Source organism: Piliocolobus tephrosceles, chromosome 9 (assembly GCF_002776525.5).
Source record: "Piliocolobus tephrosceles isolate RC106 chromosome 9, ASM277652v3, whole genome shotgun sequence".
Lineage (NCBI taxonomy): Eukaryota > Metazoa > Chordata > Mammalia > Primates > Cercopithecidae > Piliocolobus > Piliocolobus tephrosceles.
Window position 1 is genome coordinate 64,754,129 of NC_045442.1, and position 22,258 is coordinate 64,776,386.

At 42.9% G+C, this 22,258-nt stretch overlaps 1 protein-coding gene across 1 annotated transcript in view; it reads left to right on the plus strand.

Annotated features, from left to right (window-relative positions):
* The window catches only part of TET1 (tet methylcytosine dioxygenase 1), a 149,225-nt gene that overhangs the window by 36,884 nt on the left and 90,083 nt on the right, over positions 1–22,258 (plus strand). The window contains exon 3 of the mRNA XM_023205066.2: positions 11,549–11,602. Coding sequence (XP_023060834.1) covers positions 11,549–11,602 — 54 coding nt within the window. The remainder of the gene's footprint in view (positions 1–11,548; positions 11,603–22,258) is intronic.

Genomic DNA, 22,258 nt, shown 5'->3' on the forward strand with positions numbered 1-22,258 from the left:
TGCCTCCCGAGTTCAAGCAATTCTCATGCCTCTACCTCCCAAGTAGCTGGAACTACAGGCATGCACCACCATGCTCACTAATTTTTTGTATTTTTAGCAGAAATGGGGCTTCACTGTGTTGGCCAGGCCTGTCTTGTACTCCTGGCCTCAGGCCTTCTGCCTGCCTTGGCTTTGATTACAGGTGTGAGCCACCATGCCCAGCCTTCCAATTTTTATATTAAATGAATTTTAACTGCTCATTACATGGTTTACGTGTATATCGTTTCTTAATTAGTGACAGCCATGGTTCTCCATAGCTGCAGTTGCACGGACTGAGAGTCAAGTGCCATACACATGCTTTTCTTTTGTGTGTGTGTGTGTAAGTGACAGGGTCTTGCTCTATTCCCCAGTCTGGAGTGCAGTGGTGTGATCATGGCTCACTGCAGCCTCCACCTCCCAGACTCAAGTGATTCTCCCATCTCAGCCTCCTGAGTCGCTGGGACCAGAGGCATGTACCAACATGCCTGGCTAGTGTTTTTGTTTGTTTGGTTTTGTTTTTTAGAGATGGGTCTCACTATGTTGCCCAGACTGGTCTCAAACTCCTGGGCTCAAGCAATCCTCCTGCCTTGGCTTCCCAAATTGTTGGGATTACAGGCATGAGACACCACACCCAGCTACTACATGCTTTCCATATCCAATATTGCATATAACTGTAATGTTAGCATTTCCCCTCATTGAGTCTACTGGAGGTTGACTTGCTCATGGTCCCGTCACTGGGATTTGGATCTCCCCAAGGATATACTCATCTTGTATAAGATCCCAGCATTTTGAGAGGCCAAGGTGGGATGATCACTTGAGGCCAGGAGTTTGAGACCATCCTGGGCAACATATTGAGACCCTGTCTCTACAAAACATAAAAAGAATTGGAGTCTGAGGTGGAAGGATCACTTGAGCCCAGGAGTTCACCACATGTCTGCCTTGAGCCATGACTGCACTAGTGTACACCACCCTGGGGGACAGAGCAAGGCCCTGCCTCTAAATAAATAAATAATTAAAAAATATATAAAGTTATTTTCTTTCTTTTTAAAAAAATTTTTTTGAGATGGAGTTTTGCTCTTCTTGCCCAGACTTGAATGCAATGGCATGATCTCAGCTCACTGCAACCTCCGCCTCCCAGGTTCAAGTGATTCTCCTGCCTCACCCTCCCAAGTAGCTGGGATTACAGGCATGCACCACCACCTTCAGCCAATTTTGTATTTTTTGTAGAGATGGGGTTTCTCCATGTTGGTCAGGCTGGTCTCAAACTCCCGACCTCAGGTGATCCACCTGCCTTGGTCTCCCAAAGTGCTGGGATTACAGGCATGAGCCACCGCATCCCATTTATGCATTTTAAACAAAAAGAGCTAATGTGTCATTGACTATTTGGATATCAGCAAAATCAAGCAGACTTTGGAAAGTTAATTGTAGATATTATGAGTTCTACTGTTGTAAATATTATGAGTTCAATGATAGGTCTTTTTATTTTTTGGTTCCTCTCTTTTTTTCTGTCTGAGTTATGTTCCATGGAAAAGTGCTATTCAGTAAGAACCACAGCCATTAAGCAGTGCCCTTGAACATAGCTGGTGTCCTGTATTCTATTTCTGGAATGAACAAAGTAAGAGCATCCCCTACTTCCAGCATCAGAAGCATCTGTGCAGTACAGGGTCATCCAGCCGAGAGAGTAACTCATTTGTTGGCAGTCAAATCTTGCTTCTCCATAAACTGTGTGAGACTCGAGTAAATGAGTTTAGAAACTAAAGAAGTAAACCCTTTCTGAATAACTGGTCTCATCTCAACAAAACAGCCTACATAAAGGCCAGGCGCGGCGGCTCATGCCTGTTATCCAAGCCCTTTGGGTGGCCGAGGCGGGCGGATCACGAGGTCAGGAGATCAAGAACATCCTGACTAACACGGTGAAAGCCCATCTCCACTAAAAAATACAAAAAATTAGCCAGGCGTGCTGACGGGTGCCTGTAGTCCCAGCTACTCGGGAGGCTGAGGCAGGAGAATGGCATGAAACTGGGAGGCAGAGCTTGCAGTGAAGCGAGATTGTGCCACTGCACTGCAGCCTGGGTGACAGAGTGAGACTCCCTCTCAAAAAACAAAAAACAGCCTACATAATAGCTATTCTCAAAATAATTGCTTTTCTCTGATTAGGAGACTTAGTTATAAAAGGGTGTTTTCTAGCTTAAAAACAAAAGAGTTTCAGGTCTGGGACAAACCAATCACCTCTCTTTAGTTCTCCCCTTGAAAAGATAACTTGTATATTTGATAATCATCTTAACAGGTGCGTTATTCTTGGCTTTTCAAAGAAACAATTATGGACAATTGAAAGACAGAACAACAAAAATAATTCTAATGGGAATGGTAGAGAAGTAAAGGCTGGTATCTCTTCATATGCATGCTCGATAACCTTGCCACCCAAGTGGTGGCATATTTATTGACATGCATATCTCCCCATGGCCCCTTAGCAGCCACACTGGAATGTTGCCTCGGCAATCACAGTGCTCCAGTGTCTTTATGGGTGCTGTTACCTCCATGTGGGGCACACTCCTTTCTTCCATCCCTCTATATCTTGCCAAATCCTACCTGCCCAGCCTTGGGTTTCAGTAGGGAAATGTTGCTTCCCTGGGAAGCCTCCTGGGTACTATATACCTCCTGGGCTCATCTCATTCTACATTACATCATGAATATGTGGTTATTTGTTTGTGTCTCTTATAAGATGGTAGTTTCTGGGTGGGTGGCAACAATGACATTCCTCCAGTTATACACTCAGCACTATGTCTGCATAAGAGAGGTGCTCAAGGCCGGGGCACAGTGGCTCATGCCTGTAATTCCAGTACTTTCGGAGGCCAAGGCGGGTGAATCACGAGGTCAAGAGATCGAGACCATCCTGGCTAACGTAGTGTAACTCCATCTCTACTAAATACACACAAAAAATTAGCTGGGCATGGTGGCACGCAGTTGTAATCCTAGCTACTCGGGAGGCTGGGGCAGGAGAATAGCTTGAACCTGGAAGGTGAAGATCGCAGTGAGCTGAGATCGTGCCGCTGCACTCCAGCCTAGCGACAGAGTGAAACTCCATTTCAAAAAAAAAAGGTGCTCAACATACATTACATTGTTTTAAGGGGTTTTGGTTATTAAATGGGGAAGGTCATTGTCAAAAACAAATCCACACATTTTAAAGAAAACATTTTTGGACCTGGGGTCTTTTAAGGTTCTTCAATAATTTTAAGTTCTCTGAAACTGAAGGGAAAAAATAAAGTGTTTTTTCTTTTTTTTTTTTTAATTTTTAATTTTTTCACTTTCTGTGATGGAGTCTCGCTCTGTTGCCTAGGCTGGAGTGCAGTGGCGAGATCTCTGCTCACTCCAACTTATGCCTCCAGGGTTCAAGGGATTCTCTTGCCTCAGGCTCCTGAGTAGCTGGGACTACAGGTGTGCGCCACTATGCCCGGCTAACTTTTGTATTATTATTATTATTATTATTATTTTGAGACAGAGTTTCGCTCTTGTTGCACAGGCTGGAGAGCAGTGGTGCAACCTTGGCTCACTGCAACCTCCGCCTCTCAGGTTCAAGTCATTCTCCTGCCTCAGCCTCCTGAGTACCTGGGATTACAGGCGCCCACCACCACACCCAGCAAATCTTTTGCATTTTAAGTAGAGACGGAGTTTCACTATGTTGGCCAGGCTGGTCTCAAATTCCTGACCTCAGGCAATCCACCTGCCTTGGCCTCCCAAAGTGCTGGGGTTACAGGCATGAGCCACCGAGCTTGAGCTACTTTTTCTTTTTTTTTTTGAGATAGAGTCTCTCTCTGTTGCCCAGGCAGGAGTCCAGTTACAAGATCCCAGCTCACTGGAACTTGTGCCTCCTGGGTTCAAGCGATTCTCCTGCCTCAGCCTCTTGACTAGCTGAGACCACAGGCATGCGCCACCATACTTGGCTAATTTTTGTATTTTTAGTAAAGACGGGGTTCCACCATGTTGGCCAGGCTGGTCTCAAACTCCTGACCTCACGTGATCCTCCCACCTGGGCCTCCCAAGGTACTGGGATTACAGGCATGAGGCACCGTGCCCAGCCCTGTTATTGGATTTTTCTGTTCAAATTTTGAATCTAGACTGACACAGGGAGTAGGCCTTTCAGTTTCTAGTTGGTACAAAGAAGAGTTGAGAAATTTGGGAGAGGCAATAATTTCAGCCCCATTCTTACAACAGTTTGTCTCAGTTGGTAACTGTTGAAGATTATTCACCTACTTTTTCTTCAATTCTTGCTTTAGAAGAGCCATCAAGGAACAGCTATTTTTACCAGCAGTAAGCAGAACTGCTGGAGGGAATCGGTAGATCTGGCCCCTTGGGAGGGTGGGGGAAGAGCAACGGTAGCCTCAGGGAAAGGGGTCAGGGAGAGATCCAGCAGGAAAGGCTCTGCTAGGGGACAAACCACTTACATTCCGACTATGTACTCAACGCAGTCTTGCAAGGAGATTCTCCAGTGTTAGTCTTTCGGGTTCCTATGTGTCACAGGAAATAAAACCAAACTAGCTTTTTAAAATCTATGAGAGAGGCCGGGCACGGTGACTCAACGCCTGTACTCCCAGCACTTTGGGAGGCTGAGGTGGGCTGACCACTTGAGGTCAGGAGTTTGAGACCATCCTGGCCAACATTGTGAAACCTTATCTCTATTAAAAATACAAAAATTAGTCGGGCATGGTGGCACATGCCCATAATCCCAGCTACTCAGGAGGCTGAGGCAGGAGAATCGCTTGAACCCAGGAGGCAGAGGTTGCAGTGAGCTGAGATCTCGCCATTGTACTCCAGCCTGGGCAACAGTACAAGACACTACCTCAAAAAAAAAAAAAAGAAAGAAGAAGAAGAAGAAAAAAATTAGCTTGTTATGGTAGCACAGGCCTGTTCAGGACACTGACATGGGAGGACTGCTTGAGCCCAGGAGTTCGAGGTTGCAGTGGGCTATGACTGGAGCATTGGACTGCAGCCTGGGCAAGAGAGTGAGACCTTATCAAAAAAAAAAAAAAAAAAAAAAAAAAAATCTGAAAGGTATGAGACATTATTTTCTTATTCCTTAAATTGTTTTAAAGTTTTTAATTTTTATGGGTACATAGTACATGTGTGTATTTATTCTTCTTGATTGGAAGTTTATAATAGATGGTACTTGGAATATCTTTAGTTATCACTGCAAAAGTTGTAGCCCCTAAAATCAGAAGAAAACTAAAGGATTTCTTGGGAGAGGAGAGTGCAGGACACATTGGAATGATACTGTGTTTCGGTCTTCAGTCTTGAGGAAAGGTGAATTACTCCTGAGACTAATTTGGAAGATGATTTCTCCTAGTATGCTGCTGTTGTTTTATCTAAATAGTTTGTACTTCTAGTTTCTTGTTGATCCAGAGGTGCATATACCCAGAAAGAGAAGTACAGTTTTGGAATTATTCATAGTTTTAATCCTGAGGTCACAACACACACACACTTATTCTTTTTTTTTTTTTTTTGGTAGGAAGTCTTGCTCTGTTGCCCAGGCTGGAGTGCAGTGGCGCTATCTCAGTTCACTGCAAGCTCCACCTCCCGGGTTCCCGCCATTCTTCTGCCTCAGCCTCCCTAGTAGCTGACTACAGGTGCCTGCCACTACACTCAGCTAATTTTTTTGTATTTTTAGTAGAGACGGGGTTTCACTGTGTTAGCCAGGGTGGTCTCGATCTCCTGATCTCCTGATCTCGTGATCCTCCCGCCTCAGCTTCCCAAAGTGCTGGGATTACAGTCGTGAGCCACCACGCCCGACCCACACTTTTTTTGTTGTTGTTTTTTTTGATGTATAGTCTCACTCCGCCACCCAGGCTGGAGTGCACTGGTGTGATTTCGGCTTACTTGCCGAATTGCTTGAAACTCCCCTTGCTGGTTTCAAGCAATTATCTTGCGTCAGCCTCTGGGGTAGCTGGGATTACAGGCAAGCGCCACTATGTCTGGCTAATTTTTGTGTATTTAGTAGAGACAGGGTTTCAGCATGCTGGTCAGGCTGGTCTTGAACCCCTAACCTTGTGATCAGCCTGCAGTGGCCTCCCAAAGTGTTGGTATTACAGGCGTGAGCCACTGCGCCCAGCCAAAACATATATATATATATATATATATATATTTTTTTTTTTTTTTGAGACAGTCTCGCCCTGTTACCCAGGCTGCAGTGCAGTGTCGCTATCTCAGCTCACTACAAACTCCGCCTTCTGGGTTCCAGCAATTCTCCTGCCTCGGGCTCCGGAGTAGCTGAGATTACAGGCACATGTCACTACACCCAGCCGAAGATATTTCTTTTAAGGTTATTTTAGGATATTTACAAATGTGTTTTGTTGGATATTGAAAATGAAGAGAATTTGTAGAGAGAGCTGTATAGATGGTTAGAAGTGGGGAGCAACTCAAGTTCTATATATTTTCGTATTTTTTCTGTATATTAATAAACATCTTATGGTACATGCCCAAGTCAAGTTCTAACCTGCTATGCAAGCTGAGATATTTTTACCTCTTTGGGCCTCTGGGAATTATTTCATAGCTAATATTTAATTTTTTGGTAGAGATGCGGTCTCCGCTATGTAGCTTAGGCTGGCCTTGAAATCCTAGGCATAAGTGATCCTCCAACCTTGGCATCTCAAAGTGCTTGGATTGCAGATGTGAGCCATGGCACCTGGCCTCTGCTCAGAATTTCTGACTATTCTCTCCCATCAAAACTCGCCCAGAGCTCAGACCATCAAATCACTTAGTATAGGAATTGAAACACCTGATAGAGATTACCAATCCATTCTGTGTTCAAACAAGTACAGATCTTCATGGTGAAGTGTCAATTTAATATTTGAAGTTAATGTTAGTTCTAGTCATGTTCATTAACTTTCATATATAGCTAGGATGAGCCTTGGCTTTATTTATTATCTAATTTTACAGAAGAGTGCACACAGGCCTTCGATGTTTGCTTAGGTTGTCAAGTGCAATGTTGTATGGCTTCATGAGTGTTCTATACAGTGAAAACACCTGTCTTTGGGTCTTTAAAAAACAGACCTCTCACCAATATGGATATTCTGTACACCTAACCCTCTGAGCCTGATTTCATTTCATTTTATTTTATTTTAGTGAACACACAGCTAATGGATTGATTTTTTGTATGTTTGTTTGTTTGTTTGTTTGAGACAGAGTCTCATTCTGTTGCCCAGGCTGGAGTGCAGTGGCACGATCTCGGCTCACTGCAACCTCCACCTCCCAGGTTCAAGTGATCCTCCTGCTTCAGTCTCCTGAGTAGCTGGGACTATAGGTATGCACCACCACTCCTGGCTAATTTTTGTATTTTTAGTAGACCTCTGTCTCCCAGGTTCAAGCAATTCTCATGCCTCAGCCTTCCAAGTAGCTGGGATTACAGGCACCCACCATCATGTCTGGCTAATTTTTTGTATTTTTTAGTAGACACGGGATTTCACCATGTTGGCCAGGCTGGTCTCAAACTCCTGATCTGAAGTGATCCAACTGCCTCAGCCTTCCAAAGTGCTAGGATTACAGGCGTGAGCCACCACACCTGGCTGATTGATTTAAATTATACAATTATATCATAATATACCATGGCCACTTTACTAAATGTTGAACAATTAACCTGGAAAAAATGTTGATGGTTTTAAAGTTATATTCAGACATTCAAGAGAAGAGGCATAATATGTAACTGAAATGCAAGGCACTTCAAGAAACGTAGGGCTACCCTTGTGCATAGCTGATGGGAGTGTAAAACGGTGCGGCTGCTCTGGTAAACAATTTGGTAGTTCCTCAGAAAGTTAAACATAGCCTTATCATATGATCCAGGATTTCCACTCCGAGGTATATACTACTTGTATACCTACTTGTACACCTATGTTCATAGCAGTAATATTCACAATCACCAAAAAGTACTAACAACCCAAATGTCTAACAACAGAATAATGGAAAAACAAAACGTGTTATGTACATACAAAGAAATATTGTTCAGCCTTCAAAATGAATGAAATTCTGATACATTCTACAACATGGATGAACCTTGTAAATATTATGCTATTAATAAGTGAAGCAAAGAGAAACGGAAAGAAAAAACTATACGAAAAATACTATATGATTCCAAATATAGGAGGTACTTAGAGTAGTCCATTTCATAGACAGAAAGTAGAATGGAAGTTAGTATGGGCTGGGGAAACGCAAATGAGGAGTTACTGTTTAATGGGTATAGAGTTTCTGTTTACAAGGAGGAAAACGTTCTGGAAATGGAGAGGTGATAGTTGCACAGCATTGTGAATGCACTTAATGTCACTGAACAATACACTTAAAAATAGTTAAAATGGGCCAGGCATGTTGGCTCACCCCTGTAATCCCAGCACTTTGGAAGGCCAAGGTGGGTGGATCACCTGAGGTCAGGAGTTTGAGACCAGCCTGACCAAAATGGTGAAATCCCGTGTCTACTAAAAAATACAAAAAATTAGCCAGACATGATGGTGGGTGCCTGTAATCCCAGCTACTCGGAAGGCTGAGGCAGGAGAATTGCTTGAACCTGGGAGACAGAGGTTGTAGTGAGCCAAGATCGCACCACTGCACTCCAGCCTCGGTGTGACCGAGCAAGACTCCGTCTCAAAAAAAAATTGTTAAAATGAGTCTGGGTGTGGTGGCTTACTCCTGTAATCCCAACACTTTGGGAGGCCGAGGCGGGCGGATCACCTGAGGTCAGGAGATTGAAACCAGTCTGCCCAACATGGCGAAACCCCGTCTCTACTAAAAATACAAAAAATTAGCCAGGCGTGATGGTGCATGCCTGTAATCCCAGCTCAGGAGACTGAGGCAGGAGAATCATTTGAACCTGGGAGGCGGAGGTTGCAGTGAGCTGAGATTGTGCCATTGCACCTGGGCGACAAGAGTGAAACTCTATCTCCAAAAAAAAAAAAAAGTTAATGTTACATTTTATGTTACGTATATTTTATCACAGTTTTTTTTTTTTTTAAATCACCAAAAATGGGGGGATGTACAGCTAAAAGATTTTGTACCTATTTTCAAATCTTACTGTATTTGATGATTTTTCTGCCTGTTTCAATGCTGCTTTATTCCTCACAGAAAGCTTCTTAGAGGTAGTGTGGGCTTAGTGTGTTCAAAGTTGCACTGGTGAATGTGCATAATTCAGAGTCCAGTTGGTTTTGTTACAAGTGTTGAAGGAAGAGTTGAGAACACCATATTCTATCCATTAGGCTTTATTTTTCTTTCTTTCTTTCTTTCTTTTCTTTTTTTTGGAGACGGAGTCTCACTCAGCCATCTAGGCTGGAGTGCAGTAGTGCTCACTGCAACCACTGTCTCCCGGGTTCAAGCGATTCTCCCATCTCAGCCTCCCAAGTAGATGGGATTACAGGCACCCACCATCATGCCCGGCTAATTTTTATATTTTAGTAGAAACAGGGTTTCATGTTGGCCAGGCTGGTCTCAAACGCTTGACCTCAGATGATCCTCCTGCCTCAGCCTCCCAAAGGGTTAGGATTACAGGCATGAGCCACCGTGCCCGGCCAGTAGTTTTTTTCTTACATGAGATTGTTAAAAATGTGGGTGAAGAGTGGGTGAGTGAGAGGTAATTTAAAAGTGGAAAAACAGCGCATGCTGGACTTCACGTTCCAAAATGAAAAGCATGCTTTTGTGGCAAACTGAAAGGCTGGGAATCAAGGGTGATGAAATGCAGGCCTTCCGGCCCTCACTCTGTTCCCGATTTCTGGTTGTGGGAATCTGTTCTGAATCCAACTGCAAGTGGAAAACCCATCTTTGGCTGAGCAGCCGGGGAGGCCCTCCTGCCAATCCCCCAAATGTGCTGCTGAAACTTTGGCCCTGCAAGGCTGGAGCTAGGGCTGTCTTCCCCAGATCTATGCAGCTGTCAAGGTGGCTGTGATGGGACTGTGACTGCCCTCTGCACTGCATTTTGGCAGTGACCTTGAGACCAGCCAGCTCACCACAGCTGTCCTGCTCTGCTGCCGCTGTTGCAATGCCAGGTGGCTAAGAGGGGTGGTGGGGGGCACGGCTCCTGGTCCAGCTTTCCCAGTGTCTGGCAGGTGCCAGCTGTGGTGCCAGCTGTCCCACTGCCTGCCACCCACTGTGTGTGGGGGCAGTCCAGGTGTGTGTTGGGAGATGGTGGCTTGTTCTACCCCTGGCTCAGGTCCTGATTCCTAGGAAGTGGGTGGTTCTGTCTGACCACGAGTCTGGTGCACAGACTGGCCCCACGGACTTGCTTGGCAGGTCTGCGGATATAGATGCTCAGTGACAGTTGATCTTGGGAGACAGAAGAGCCAAAGGTATCCTTTTATCCCAAAAATATGAGTCCTAATTTTCCTTCTGGTAGGGGAGAATTTTTATTTGGAAATGAAGGTCATCAGAAATGCCCAGAGCAAGAGAGAGAAAGTCCTTTCTCTCTAGCCACTCAGAGTGGCAAGTGTATTTTGAAAACTCCTCCCCTTCTTTTTGTCCTCATCCTGTCCTTTTCCTTTTCAGTGGCTTTACTGTTATTTTTTAATTCGCCATTGTCATTGGACATTTATTGACAGAAATCAAATTGCTGTATTTCTGGGCAAAACGCCTGCTGCAAAGAGGTGTGGTTCCCGAGGAATGAGACACGCAGCCCAACAGCTGAGCCTACACTGTCCTCACATAACCTCCCTGCCTTAAATATCGCCAATATTTAGCCTTGCCTTATAAAGTAAAAATGCACAATACCTTCCAGAGTTTCAGCAAGCCCAAATGCCCCCCGGGCTCAGTTATGTCTCCTGTACATTGGAGGCACAGCAGCGCACCCCTCCCCCATGCAGACCTGCTCTCGGAGCCGCCAAGAGGTTACTAATCAGGAAGGCTCTGCCATCGATCCAATGGTGGTGACCTGGGGGATTTGTGTGCATTGTTTTTGCTGAAGCCTCCTGTGATTTCGGCGCGACCAGATCCTCTGCAGCGAACTCCATGTCGCAGCTTGTGGCTGCCTGTGTCCTGTGGTGAGAGCCGAGCCGCACAGGAGATCCTTTGTCTAGGAAGGGCTAGGCTGAGAAGATCACTTTGGAGTTGCTAAGCTCTGCATTGCCATTGGCTGCACTCTTTGTGGGGCTGTTTTTGCAAAAGGCATGCCCAGCACGTCTACAGTGCTGGCAGGCCAGGGCTGCCTTTAAACACCATGATAATAATACCAAAAAGCAGTTTGCAGAACTGTTCCACTGTAGAGGCTTCCTCTGCAGAAGCAAGCAAGATGGCTACCTCGTGGGCTTCGCTGTGAAGAATGCAGAGGCTAATTAAGACAGACTTTAAGGGGAAAAAAGGGTATTTCCCTACTCAATCTTTATGCAAGTTTTTTTTAGTGACTTTTAAAGTATACATTTTACATAAGCTCTTTAGGTTCTGCCTAGCAAACATGTTGATGATTTTAAATGGTGTAAATAGTTTTACAGATAAATAGCCAAAAATTTTGGGGATGTGGGAGCTGATTTTATTTCTTAAACAGAGGCTCATTTTGCAATTTGATTTTTTTTAGGTTATAAAGGAAAACAAGAGGCCCCAGAGGGAAAAGAAGCCCAAAGTTTTAAAGGTAATCAGCTGTTGATTAAATAATATTTCATTATTTTTCCATTTCATATAGTATTTTTCTGCACTTGGGTATATTTGGAGTACAGTATATGTGAATTCTCCCAGATTTTCAGTAGATGGATGAATTTCCACTCAACTAAAGTGTTTTCTCTTTTTTTTTTTTGATGTGCTGCATAATGTGCATATTAGCATCCTTTATGTTCAACTCCACACAAGTCTACAGAAGGAAAAGTTTGTATGCAGAGGGTTGTGAATAAAATTTGTTTTTCTTTATAGCTCCCTTTGTAGCATCTGCATTTGTGGTGTTGCACCAGTGTGTAAACTTAAGCCCTTTGGAAGAAAGGCACTATTTGAAGTTGACATCTATGATCCATTGTGATTTTAATAGACTGTCCATTAAAGGCTATTTTAAAATGTATGATTCTTTTCCAAAGAAAAAGGTCCTTAGAGATTTTAGTGAAACTTAATGTGTAAGTCATGGAGATGTTACAGCCAAATTATAGTTGTTTGATCTCAAATTCTCATAATATCATCTTTAATTTTGGCTTTCATGGAGCCATAAGAATATGCATGTTTTCTTTATTTTCTGTAGTTTGCCTGATGAGTATTTAGTGGTAACCTAATTCAGTTATAAGCTCACAGTCTGTGTGATGAGATTTGTACAGTGTTTAGAAGGGTTAATTTAAAAGCATATGGCATCACTAAAAGTTCAAGGCTAGCTTTAGTCTAGCAAATAGGTGCTTATGTGTTTAAGATTTCAAGTGGTGTATTGCTATTACAAATGTAAGCAACCTTTGCAAGCCACCTTTTAAATTCATGAAGAAATACTAAGCAATAAAATGACTTGTCTTTAATTATTTTGTTTACATTTAATTTAAAATAGTTTTACCTAATCCTAGCTTTCCTTTTTTACATATAAAGTTTTAGCACTCAAAGAGGAACAACATGTTGAACTATGAATGTGGCAGAATTTTGTTTCATTTGTTGCCCCAGTGTGTAACTTGAAAATGTTGACACGGAGAACCAAACCTTGCCCTGCTTTCAAATTTGCCTGACCACATTGAGTTTCTGCTTCCTGTGTATATACAGCGTTTTCATGTACCAGTTTCATCAACCAACAAGTATTTATTTAATATTTACCACACAGTCAGCAATGTGCTAGGCACTGTGAAATGAATGAAATTGCTTGACACAAATTTTCACTGGGCCTGGACAAATAGAATCATGGTTATTCTCAAGGTAAATTAAACCCTTTTCTGTTTTTCTTCTTTGTGCTGATCCATCAACCCCCTTTTTCTCCTTTTCCTTCCAACAAAGATAGAAGTTTATCATTAAAACCTCCTTCTATACTTTCTGTCTTGGCTATATCCATCTTAGGCTTACTCTTATAAATGGCTCTCATTCGTTGGAGTTGTCGATGGGGGTTAGCAGGAGAAAGGGATAGACTATGTGGAGAAAACTAATACAGACCAAGCCTAGTATCTCTATCTTCTCCTGCTTTGGCTAGGAAGTAGAATTGGACTTTGAGAATGCAATTTAATTCGATGTTTATTTTGTTAGATTGTGAGTGTCCTGTCACCTGAAATAAATTTAAAAAGTAACTATACCATGTGTTGCTTTTTGGAATCATGGTAGTGGACTCTGACTTAAAAGAAAAAGAAAAAAAGTACCTGTGGGTGGCCACATTTCATCTGCAACAGCAAGCAGAACCAAATTGTTGCTCACGTTCCTCTATAGTTAGCAATTGTTGTACAAGAGCAGGAAAATATTCTAAAAGGAAAAAATATTTCTGATGTTGGCATTTAAAAATGTTTTTCTACACTTTCTGTTAGACATAATTTTTTTTCTCATCCAAAGAAAAAAATTGTTTCTCTGCTTCACAGTAGAAATGCTAAAAAAAAAAAAAAAAAAAAAAAACTTTTGGATTTTAGCTTGATGTGTATAAAATTCATAGAGCAAATGTAGAATATTATATAATCCTATAGGAGACATAAGAAAATGAAACCTGTGTTTGGGAGGGAGAGTGGGAGAGGAATACAACTGTCAGTTTAAGGTTTTATGAGTGAGGACCTCAACATTCTAGGAGGATGCTTCCTGGGAGACCAGTGATGGGAATCTCACAGGCTATGATTTGATCTTCCATCATAATTTGCTGTCTTTACATTTGGCATTGTTCCAGAAATTTAGTCTGCTTCCTGTGAAATCTCCTGGATCATTTACTCTTTGTCAGTGTGGATCCTGCAGGTATCCTGATTGACTTTTCATTTTCGTCATGTATTAGAAAGTAGTTGGATAGGTGAAGAATGTGATTCAAGAAGTTGGGTATAGAATTTGAGACTTATTTCATCCTACACTGATCTGAACCTGATAACTACTGAATCCAGTTTTGGGGCTGAAATTGGCTGGAATGTCTTATATCCCTCTTAAAAACATACCTATTATCCACCAGGTGTGATGACTCATCTGTGTAATCCCAGAACTTTGGGAGGCCAAGGCAGGAGGATTGCCTGAGGCCAGGAGTTTAACACCAGCCCGCAAAATATAGCCAAATCCTGTCTCTATGAAAAATTTAAAAATTAGCTGGATGCGATGGCATGCACTTGTAGCTACTCATGAGGCTGAGGAGGGAGGATCGCTTGAGCCTAGGAGTTGGAGAGTGCAGTGAGCTATAATCATACGAGCTATATGCACTCCAGCCTCAGCGGTAGAATCAGACCTTGTCTCCAAAAAAAAAAAAAAAGGAAACTATTATCCTTATTTATACCTATATTCATTCTATTGTACTTCAAAATTAAAAACTAAATAGTGATCTAAATCCTAATTAGAGATTCTTCCTGTAGCTGAAATGATAGTTCTGGCCAAAGCACTCTAAAGGCCAGAATGGGTATCAGCTAATGGTGCACCAGTGGTGGGTGGCGGTGGCTCAGCATCAGCTTCCTATTCGAGCCTATTGGTGATCACTAGTTATTTTCATACATAGATGACATCTTGTTAGCAATGTTATTATTGGAAACACAAGCATTTCCTTGACTCTTGATCTAGGTAGAGATGTGGTCTAATTTCAGTCCTTGAACCATGAACTTGGTCTTTTAAGTGATATGGTTTAGAATTCCTCTTGGAAGAAATCTTTGTGTAAATAACTTTTACTTTGTGTGTGTGGTGGGGGCAGGTGAGTAGGAGTGTATATTCCCTTTAAGAAAGTTGATTTTAAGGTGATATTAATTTTGTTAGATTGTTAGTCGTTGTCCCTGGAGAAAATCAGACAGCACAGTCGATTGGGGGTTTGAACAGAGTTTAATAAACGAATTACTTTAAATGGTGTGCAGAGGGTTAAGGAAAGAACTAAGGATGGTGAAGAAATCCAGGTCTAACGAAGCCAGAGCTATTACTAATCCTAGGCCTGAAGGGGGATGGTGAGTGGGAACCAGGTAATGTAGCTCCAGCTGAGTAGAGGAAGCATGGGCTGGAACCTTTGGTAAAGAGATGCTCTTGCAAGGAGTCAAGGAGGGGGTGGGTGTGGGATAAATGCCCTGCTCTCCAGTCTCCTGCTGCTTTGATTGGTTGATCCCAATGGGGAGCCAGAGTGAAAGGGGAGACTTCTGATGCAGTACATGCTGGGATGTGTAAGAGGGTTATGGAAGGTGGAATGTAGGCCTGGAAGGGAAAACAACATACTGAGCATGACTACTGACCACAGGGGTAGCATGGTAGGGTGAACAATAGTACTAGAACCATGATTACATAAGATGGTAACATTAGGCAAAGATGGCTGAAGAGTATGTAAGAACTCTATACTATTTTTGCAACTCATCTGTAAATCTAAAATTATTTCAAAATAAGCATGAGCATCCTTGAGGGGATGCATTTATACATTCTGTAATTAGATAGCCTTTTTGGCTGGTAAGGAATATTTTCTAGCTATTTAATTATAAAATATCATCAGAGTAGTATTTGGAAGAGCTGGGTGAACAAATATAAAGAAATGTCAGTGGATATTAAACTAGGAGAGTGTCTCCAGAGGCTGATTTTAGAAAGGTAAAATGGAAACTAAGGGATCTTCCTGCAGGGTTCGGCACTGACTTGTTCTTCTCTGTTTCCTTCATTCCTTGATGACGCTGATAAAGAACAAGTGGGGCTGGGCGCAGTGGCTCATGCCTGTAATCCCAACACATTGGGAGGCTGAGGCGGGCAGATCACCTGAGGTCAGGTGTTTGAGACCAGCCTGACCAACAGACAGAAACCCCCATGTCTACTAAAAATACAAAATTAGCCAGGCGTGGTGGCTCATTCCTGTAATCCCAGCTACTCGGGAGGCTGAGGTAGGAGAATCGCTTGAATCCCAGGAGGTGGAGGTTACAGTGAGGAAACAAGCAAAAATTGCCGAGATGATGAAGGAAAACATCATCCATGGAAAGTTACTTAATATTCCAATAATTTATAAATTGTTTTTATTGAATTTATTTATTTGAGACAGAGTCTCAATCTGTCGCTAAGACTGGAGTGCAGTGGTGCAATCTTGGCTCACTGCAACCTCTGCCACCTGGGTTCAAACGATTCTCCTTCCTCAGCCTACTGAGTAACTGGGATTACACGCATGTGCCATCACGCCCAGCTAATTTTTTTTTTTTTTTTTTTTTTTTTTTTTTTTGTATTTTTAGTAGAGACGTGGTTTTGCCAGGCTGGCCAGGCTGGTCTCAAACTCCTGGCTTCAAGTGATCTACCCACTTCAGCCTCCCAAAATGCTGGGATTACAGGCATGAGCAACCATGCCTAGCCCATAAATTATTTTTATATATACTAGACCAGTGCTGGTTTAAAAGGACTAAATTATACGCTGGTTATGTTTGTTTGTTGTTTGTTTGTTGAGCTGAGGTCTTGCTGTGCTGCCCAGGCTGGTTTTCAACTCCTGGGCTCAAACTATTGTCCTTTCTCATTCTCCTGAGTAGCTAGGATTACAGCTACCCTCCCCTGTTAAAATTACTAAATTAGATACAATTGAGTTACATTGTTTATTTTAAAATTCTATTAAGCTATAAATAGGCCGAGACGAGTGGATCACTTGAGGTCAGGAGTTCAAGACCACCCTGGCCAATATGGTAAAACCCTGTCTCTACTAAAAATACAAATATTCGCCAGGTGTGGTAGCAGGTGATTGTAATCTCAGCTAATTGGGAGGCTGAGGCAGGAGAATCGCTTGAACATGGAAGGCGGAGGTGGCAGTCAGCCGAGATTGTGCCACTGCCCTCCAGCCTGGGCAACAGAGGGGGACTCCCTCTGAAACAAACAAAAAACCCTACGAATGAAAGATAACATAGTTGCTAATGGTTTTCTTCTGCTTATTTGTCTATAACATTGTTTCAGTTAGTAAAATAAATCACTGGTAATTTCTTTAGAGTTTTTAAAGGGAGGGTTATAATGCAACATTCTATTACTTGTAGCAATATGTTGCAAATTTAAGTACTAGATCAAATACTAAGCTTGACCATCCTTGGGGCGGGGGGGGGGGGGGGAACATGTCATTGTGATAGTTCCTTATAGTCCCAGGCAACTAATCCCAGACTTCTGGATTTAATGGGCCAGTGAGGAAAAAAATTCAGAGTGGGTGTTGAAAGTATTCACAAGGGGATACCAGCTTTAATTTTTTTAAATGAGAAGAAGATAATATCAGAACACAGGAAGGTCATAGAAATTTAATAATTTAGTTTTATGACAACACATAGTCTTTATTGAACTCATTTTGTCATAAACTGGCAAAAACTATTAAGGATATGTGCTCACCCATCAGTGTTTATTCACACAGTCAAAGACACACATGGGCTTCTGGTTTGTATACCCAGAAATTGTAATACAGCATTTTGCCCAGAGATCAGACTGGATTTCAGGGCTGAGTTCTCACTAAGCCAGCTCAAACACAGGCATTCGTTGATCACTGGAGCACGTATATTTCCAGTGACTCAAGACTCATGTCCATTCTGTGATTTCTAGGAATGATCCCAAACAGAGAATCAAAGTGAATAAAAGCCAAATGGAGTTGGACGGGTTTAAGGAAAATTTCATTCAGGCCATTTAAAAAAAAAAAAAAAGACTTGAATTCTTCCTAGTCCACAAAAGAACATATGCCTTGTATCTTGAATACTTAGGCTCATATGGTATGTGTTTATATTTTGATAGTGCTGGATTCATACTGTTTCTGAGTTGTACTTTCTTTACTGTATAGCTCTCCATTTACTGACTAGAATATATTCTCATGAGTCAGATAAAAAGAGTCAACTAATAACTTCATTGAATTTTTGTTTGGATCTTAATTATTTATTTATTATTATTATTTTTGAGACAGGTCTGACTGTTGCCCAGGCTGGTGTGGAGTGGCATAATCTTGGTTCATTGCAACCTTTGCCTCCCAGGTTCAAGAGATTCTGTAGCCTCAGCCTCCCAAATAGCTGGGATCACAGGCACACGCCACCATACCCGGCTAATTTTTGTATTTTTTGTAGAGACAGTTTTGCCAAGCTGGTCTAGAACTCTGAGCTCAAAGTGATCCATTCTTCTCAGGCTCCCAAAGTACAGGCATGCACCACTGCACCTGGCCTTCTTAATTCATTTTTAAGTGAAATAATTTTAATAATGGAATGTCTTTCAATGTCATTCATATATATGTATATATTCTCTCTATATATAGAATATATACATATATATATTAAATTTTCAACCATTTGATGGTAAGGTTTGCCAACCAAAATGGCCTATGCAAGAGAATGTGGGTAACAGAGGTAACAGTGTCTTTTTTTTTTTTTTTTTTTGGACAGAGTATCACTCTGTCACCAGGCTGGAGTGCAGTGGCGCAATCTCGGCTTACTGCAACCTCCATCTCCTGGGTTCAAGCAATTCTCCTGCCTCAGCCTCTGGAGTAACTGGTACTACAGGTGCACACCACCACACCCAGCTAATTTTTGTATTTTTAGTGGAGACTGGGGTTTCACCATGTTGACCAGGATGGTCTCAATCTCTTGACCTCATGATCCACCCTCCTCGGCCTCCCAAAGTGCTGGGATTATAGGTGTGAGCCACTGTGCCCAGCCGACAGTGTCTTATTTATTTATTTATTTATTTATTTATTTATTTATTTATTGAGATGGAGTCTCACTCTGTAGCCCAGGCTGGAGTGCAGTGGCATGATTTCAGCTCACTGCAACCTCCGCCTCCCAGGTTTAAGCTATTCTCCTACCTCAACCTCCCGAGCAGCTGGGATTACAGGCGCCCGCCACCACGGCCGGCTAATTTTCTTTATTTTTAGTAGAAACACGGTTTCACCATCTTAGCCAGGCTGGTCTCGAACTCCTGACTCGTGATCCACCCGCCTTGGCCTCCTTAAGTGCTGGGATTACAGGCGTGAGCCACCGCGCCCGGCCTATTTATTCATTTATTTTTGAGATGGAGTCTTGGTTTGTCACCCAGGCAGGGGTGCAGTGGTGGGATCTTGGCTCACTGTAACCTCTGCCTCCTGGGTTCAAGCGATTCTCCTGCCTCAGCCTCCTGAGTAGCTGGGACTAAAGGTGTGTGCCACCATGCCCACCTAATTTTTTGTAGTTTTAGTAGAGACAGGGTTTCACCATGTTGGCCAGGTTGGCTGCCGACTCCTGACCTCAGGTGATCTGCCTACCTCGGCCTCCCAGCCTGTTGGGATTACAGGCATGAGCCAACATGAGCGGCCATATTTATTTTTTAATTAAAAAAAATTTTTTTTTAATATAAAGGAAGGGTCTCAAATGTTGCCCAGGGTGGTCTCAACCTCCTGGATTCAGGTGATCCTACTGCCTTGGCCTCCAAAAGTGCTGGGATTACAGGCATCAGCAACCATACCTGGCCCATAGTTTTGTTTGTTGGTTTATATGTTTTTATGACAGGGTCTCACTCTGTCACCCAGGCTGGAGTGCAGTGGCTCTGCTCACTGCAGCAGAAACCTACTGGGCTTTTGTGATCTTTTCACCTCAGTCTCCTGAGTACCTGGGATGACAAGTGTGTGCCACCAAGCCTGACTAATTGTTTTCGCTTTTGTTTTGAGATGGAGTTTTGCTCGTGTTGCCCAGGATGAAGTACAATGGCGCGATCTTGGCTCACCACAACCTCCGCCTCCCAGGTTCAAGCGATTCTCCTGCCTCACCCTCTCTAGTAGCTGGGATTACAGGAATGCACCACCACGCCTGGCTAATTTTGTATTTTTAGCAGAGACAGGGTTTCTCCATGTTGGTCAGGCTGGTCTCAAACTCTTGACCTCAGGTGATCCGCCCTCCTCGGCCTCCCAAAGTACTGGGATTACAAGCATGAGCAACCGTGCCCTGCCAAGCCTGACTATTTTTAAAATTTTTTTGCAGAGACCAGGTTTCACTGTGTTGTTCAGGGTGATCTTGAACTTCCGGGCTTAAGCAATCCTCCTGCCTTAGCCTCCTCAAGTGTTGGCCCATAATTTTAAATAGTAACTCCTTTTCTGTACTTCTGAAGTTTTTATCATCTATGTGTAAAATTTAGTGATGTCACATGAATTTGATCAAAGCATAGATTATTTTCAGAATTCTAGGAAACCAGATATTAAATAGTAAACTTATTCTAGGAGTTTGGTTATTTTATATATATGTGTGTGTGTGTGTGTGTGTATATATATATATATACACACACACACAGTGTGAGAGCATTTTAAAATATTTTATTTATTTTTAAATATTCTATGTACATATACACCATATCATAGGATTATTGGGGATTTGGGTGAATTATTTAAAATATGTTAGGCAGGGCACAGTGGCTCATACCTGTAATCCCAGCACTTTGGGAGGCTAAGGCTAGTGGGTTGCCTGAGCTCAGGAGTTTGAGACCAGCCTGGGCAACATGACAAAACTCTATCTTTATATATTTATAAAAAATAAGGCCATGCACGATGGCTAACACTTATAATCACAGCATTTTGGGAGGTGGAGACGGGAGGATCACGAGATCAGGAGATCCAGACCATCCTGGCTAACACAATGATACCTCATCTCTACTAAAAATACAAAAAATCAGCCGGGCTTGATGGTGGGCGCCTGTAGTCCCTGCTACGTGGGAGGATGATGCAGGAGAAGGATGTGAACCTGGGAGGTGGAGCTTGCGGTGAGCCGAGATTGTGCCACTGTACTCCAGCCTGGGCGACAGTGTGAGATTCCGTCTCAAAAAAAAAAAGGCAGGCATGGTGGCTCATGCCTGTAATCCCAGTACTTTGTGAGACCGAGGCAGTGAATCACTTGAGGTCAGGAACTCAACTAGCATGGCCAACATGGTGAAACCCCATCTCTACTGAAAAAAAGGAAATAACAAAAATTAGCCAGGCATGGTGGTGATTGCCTGTAGTCCCAGTTACTCGGGAGGCTGAGGTGGGAGAATTGCTTGAACCCAGGGGGTGGAGGTTGCAGTGAGCTGAGATCACCCACCGCACTCCAGCCTGGGTGACAGAGGGAGATTCCTTCTCAAAACATAAGAAAAACACAAAAATAAAAATAACGTTAAATGTTTAGAACAGCTTGGCATTCTGTGGTTTTCTTTGTTTTTACTTTTATTTTATTTTTTTCCTTTGAGACAAGGTCTTGCTCCATCACCCAGGCTAGAGTGTAGTGGTGTGATCATGGCTCACTGCAGCCTTGACCTCCTGGATAAATTGATCTTTTACCTCAGCCTCCTAAATAGCTGGGACCACAGGTATGCACCACCAAACCCGCCTAATTTTTATGTTTTTTGTAGAGATGAAATTTTGCCATGTTACCCAGGCTGGTCTCAAACTCCTGGGCTCAAGCACACCCAAAGTATTAACACTACAGGCATGAGCTACCTTGCCCAGCTAGTAATTTTTTGATAGTGATTATAATTACAAGATGTAATTTATATTCATAAAAATATTAAGTGAACTAGGCTGGGCCCAGTGGCTCATGCCTGTAATCCCAGCACTTTGGGAGGCTGAAGGAGGCAGATCACGAGGTCAGGAGTTCGCGACAAGTCTGGCCAGCATGGTGAAACCCCGTCTACTAAATACAAAAATTAGCCAGGCATGGTGGTGGACACCTGTAATCCCAGCTACTCAGGAGGCTGAGGTAGGAGAATCGCTTGACCTCAGGAGGCGGAGGTTTCAGTGAACCCAATTGCACCACTGCACTCTAGCCTGGGCGAAAGAGCGAGACTCCTTCTCGAAAAAAAAAAGGGGGGGGATATTTCCAAAAAATGTGGATTTCAGCCAGGTGCAGTGGCACACTCATGTAGTCCTAGCTACTTAGAAGGCTAAAGCAAGATGATTGCTTGAACTATGGAGCTCAAGACTGTGGTATGCTGTGAGAGCTCCTATGAAAAGACACTGCACTCCAGCCTGGGCAGCATAGCAAGACTCCATTTCTTCAAGAAAAACACAAGTGGGTTGGGCATAGTGGCTTAATAACTGTCATTCCAGCTACTCAGGAGGCTAGGATGGGAGGATCATTTGAGCTTGAGAGTTCCAGGCTGCAGTGAGTTGTAATCATGCCACTGCACTCCAGCCTAGGCCAATTGTCAGAGAGCCTTTCTTTCTTTTTTCTTTTTCTTTCTTTCTTTCTTTCTTTCTTTCTTTCTTTCTTTCTTTCTTTCTTTCTTTCTTTCTTTCTTT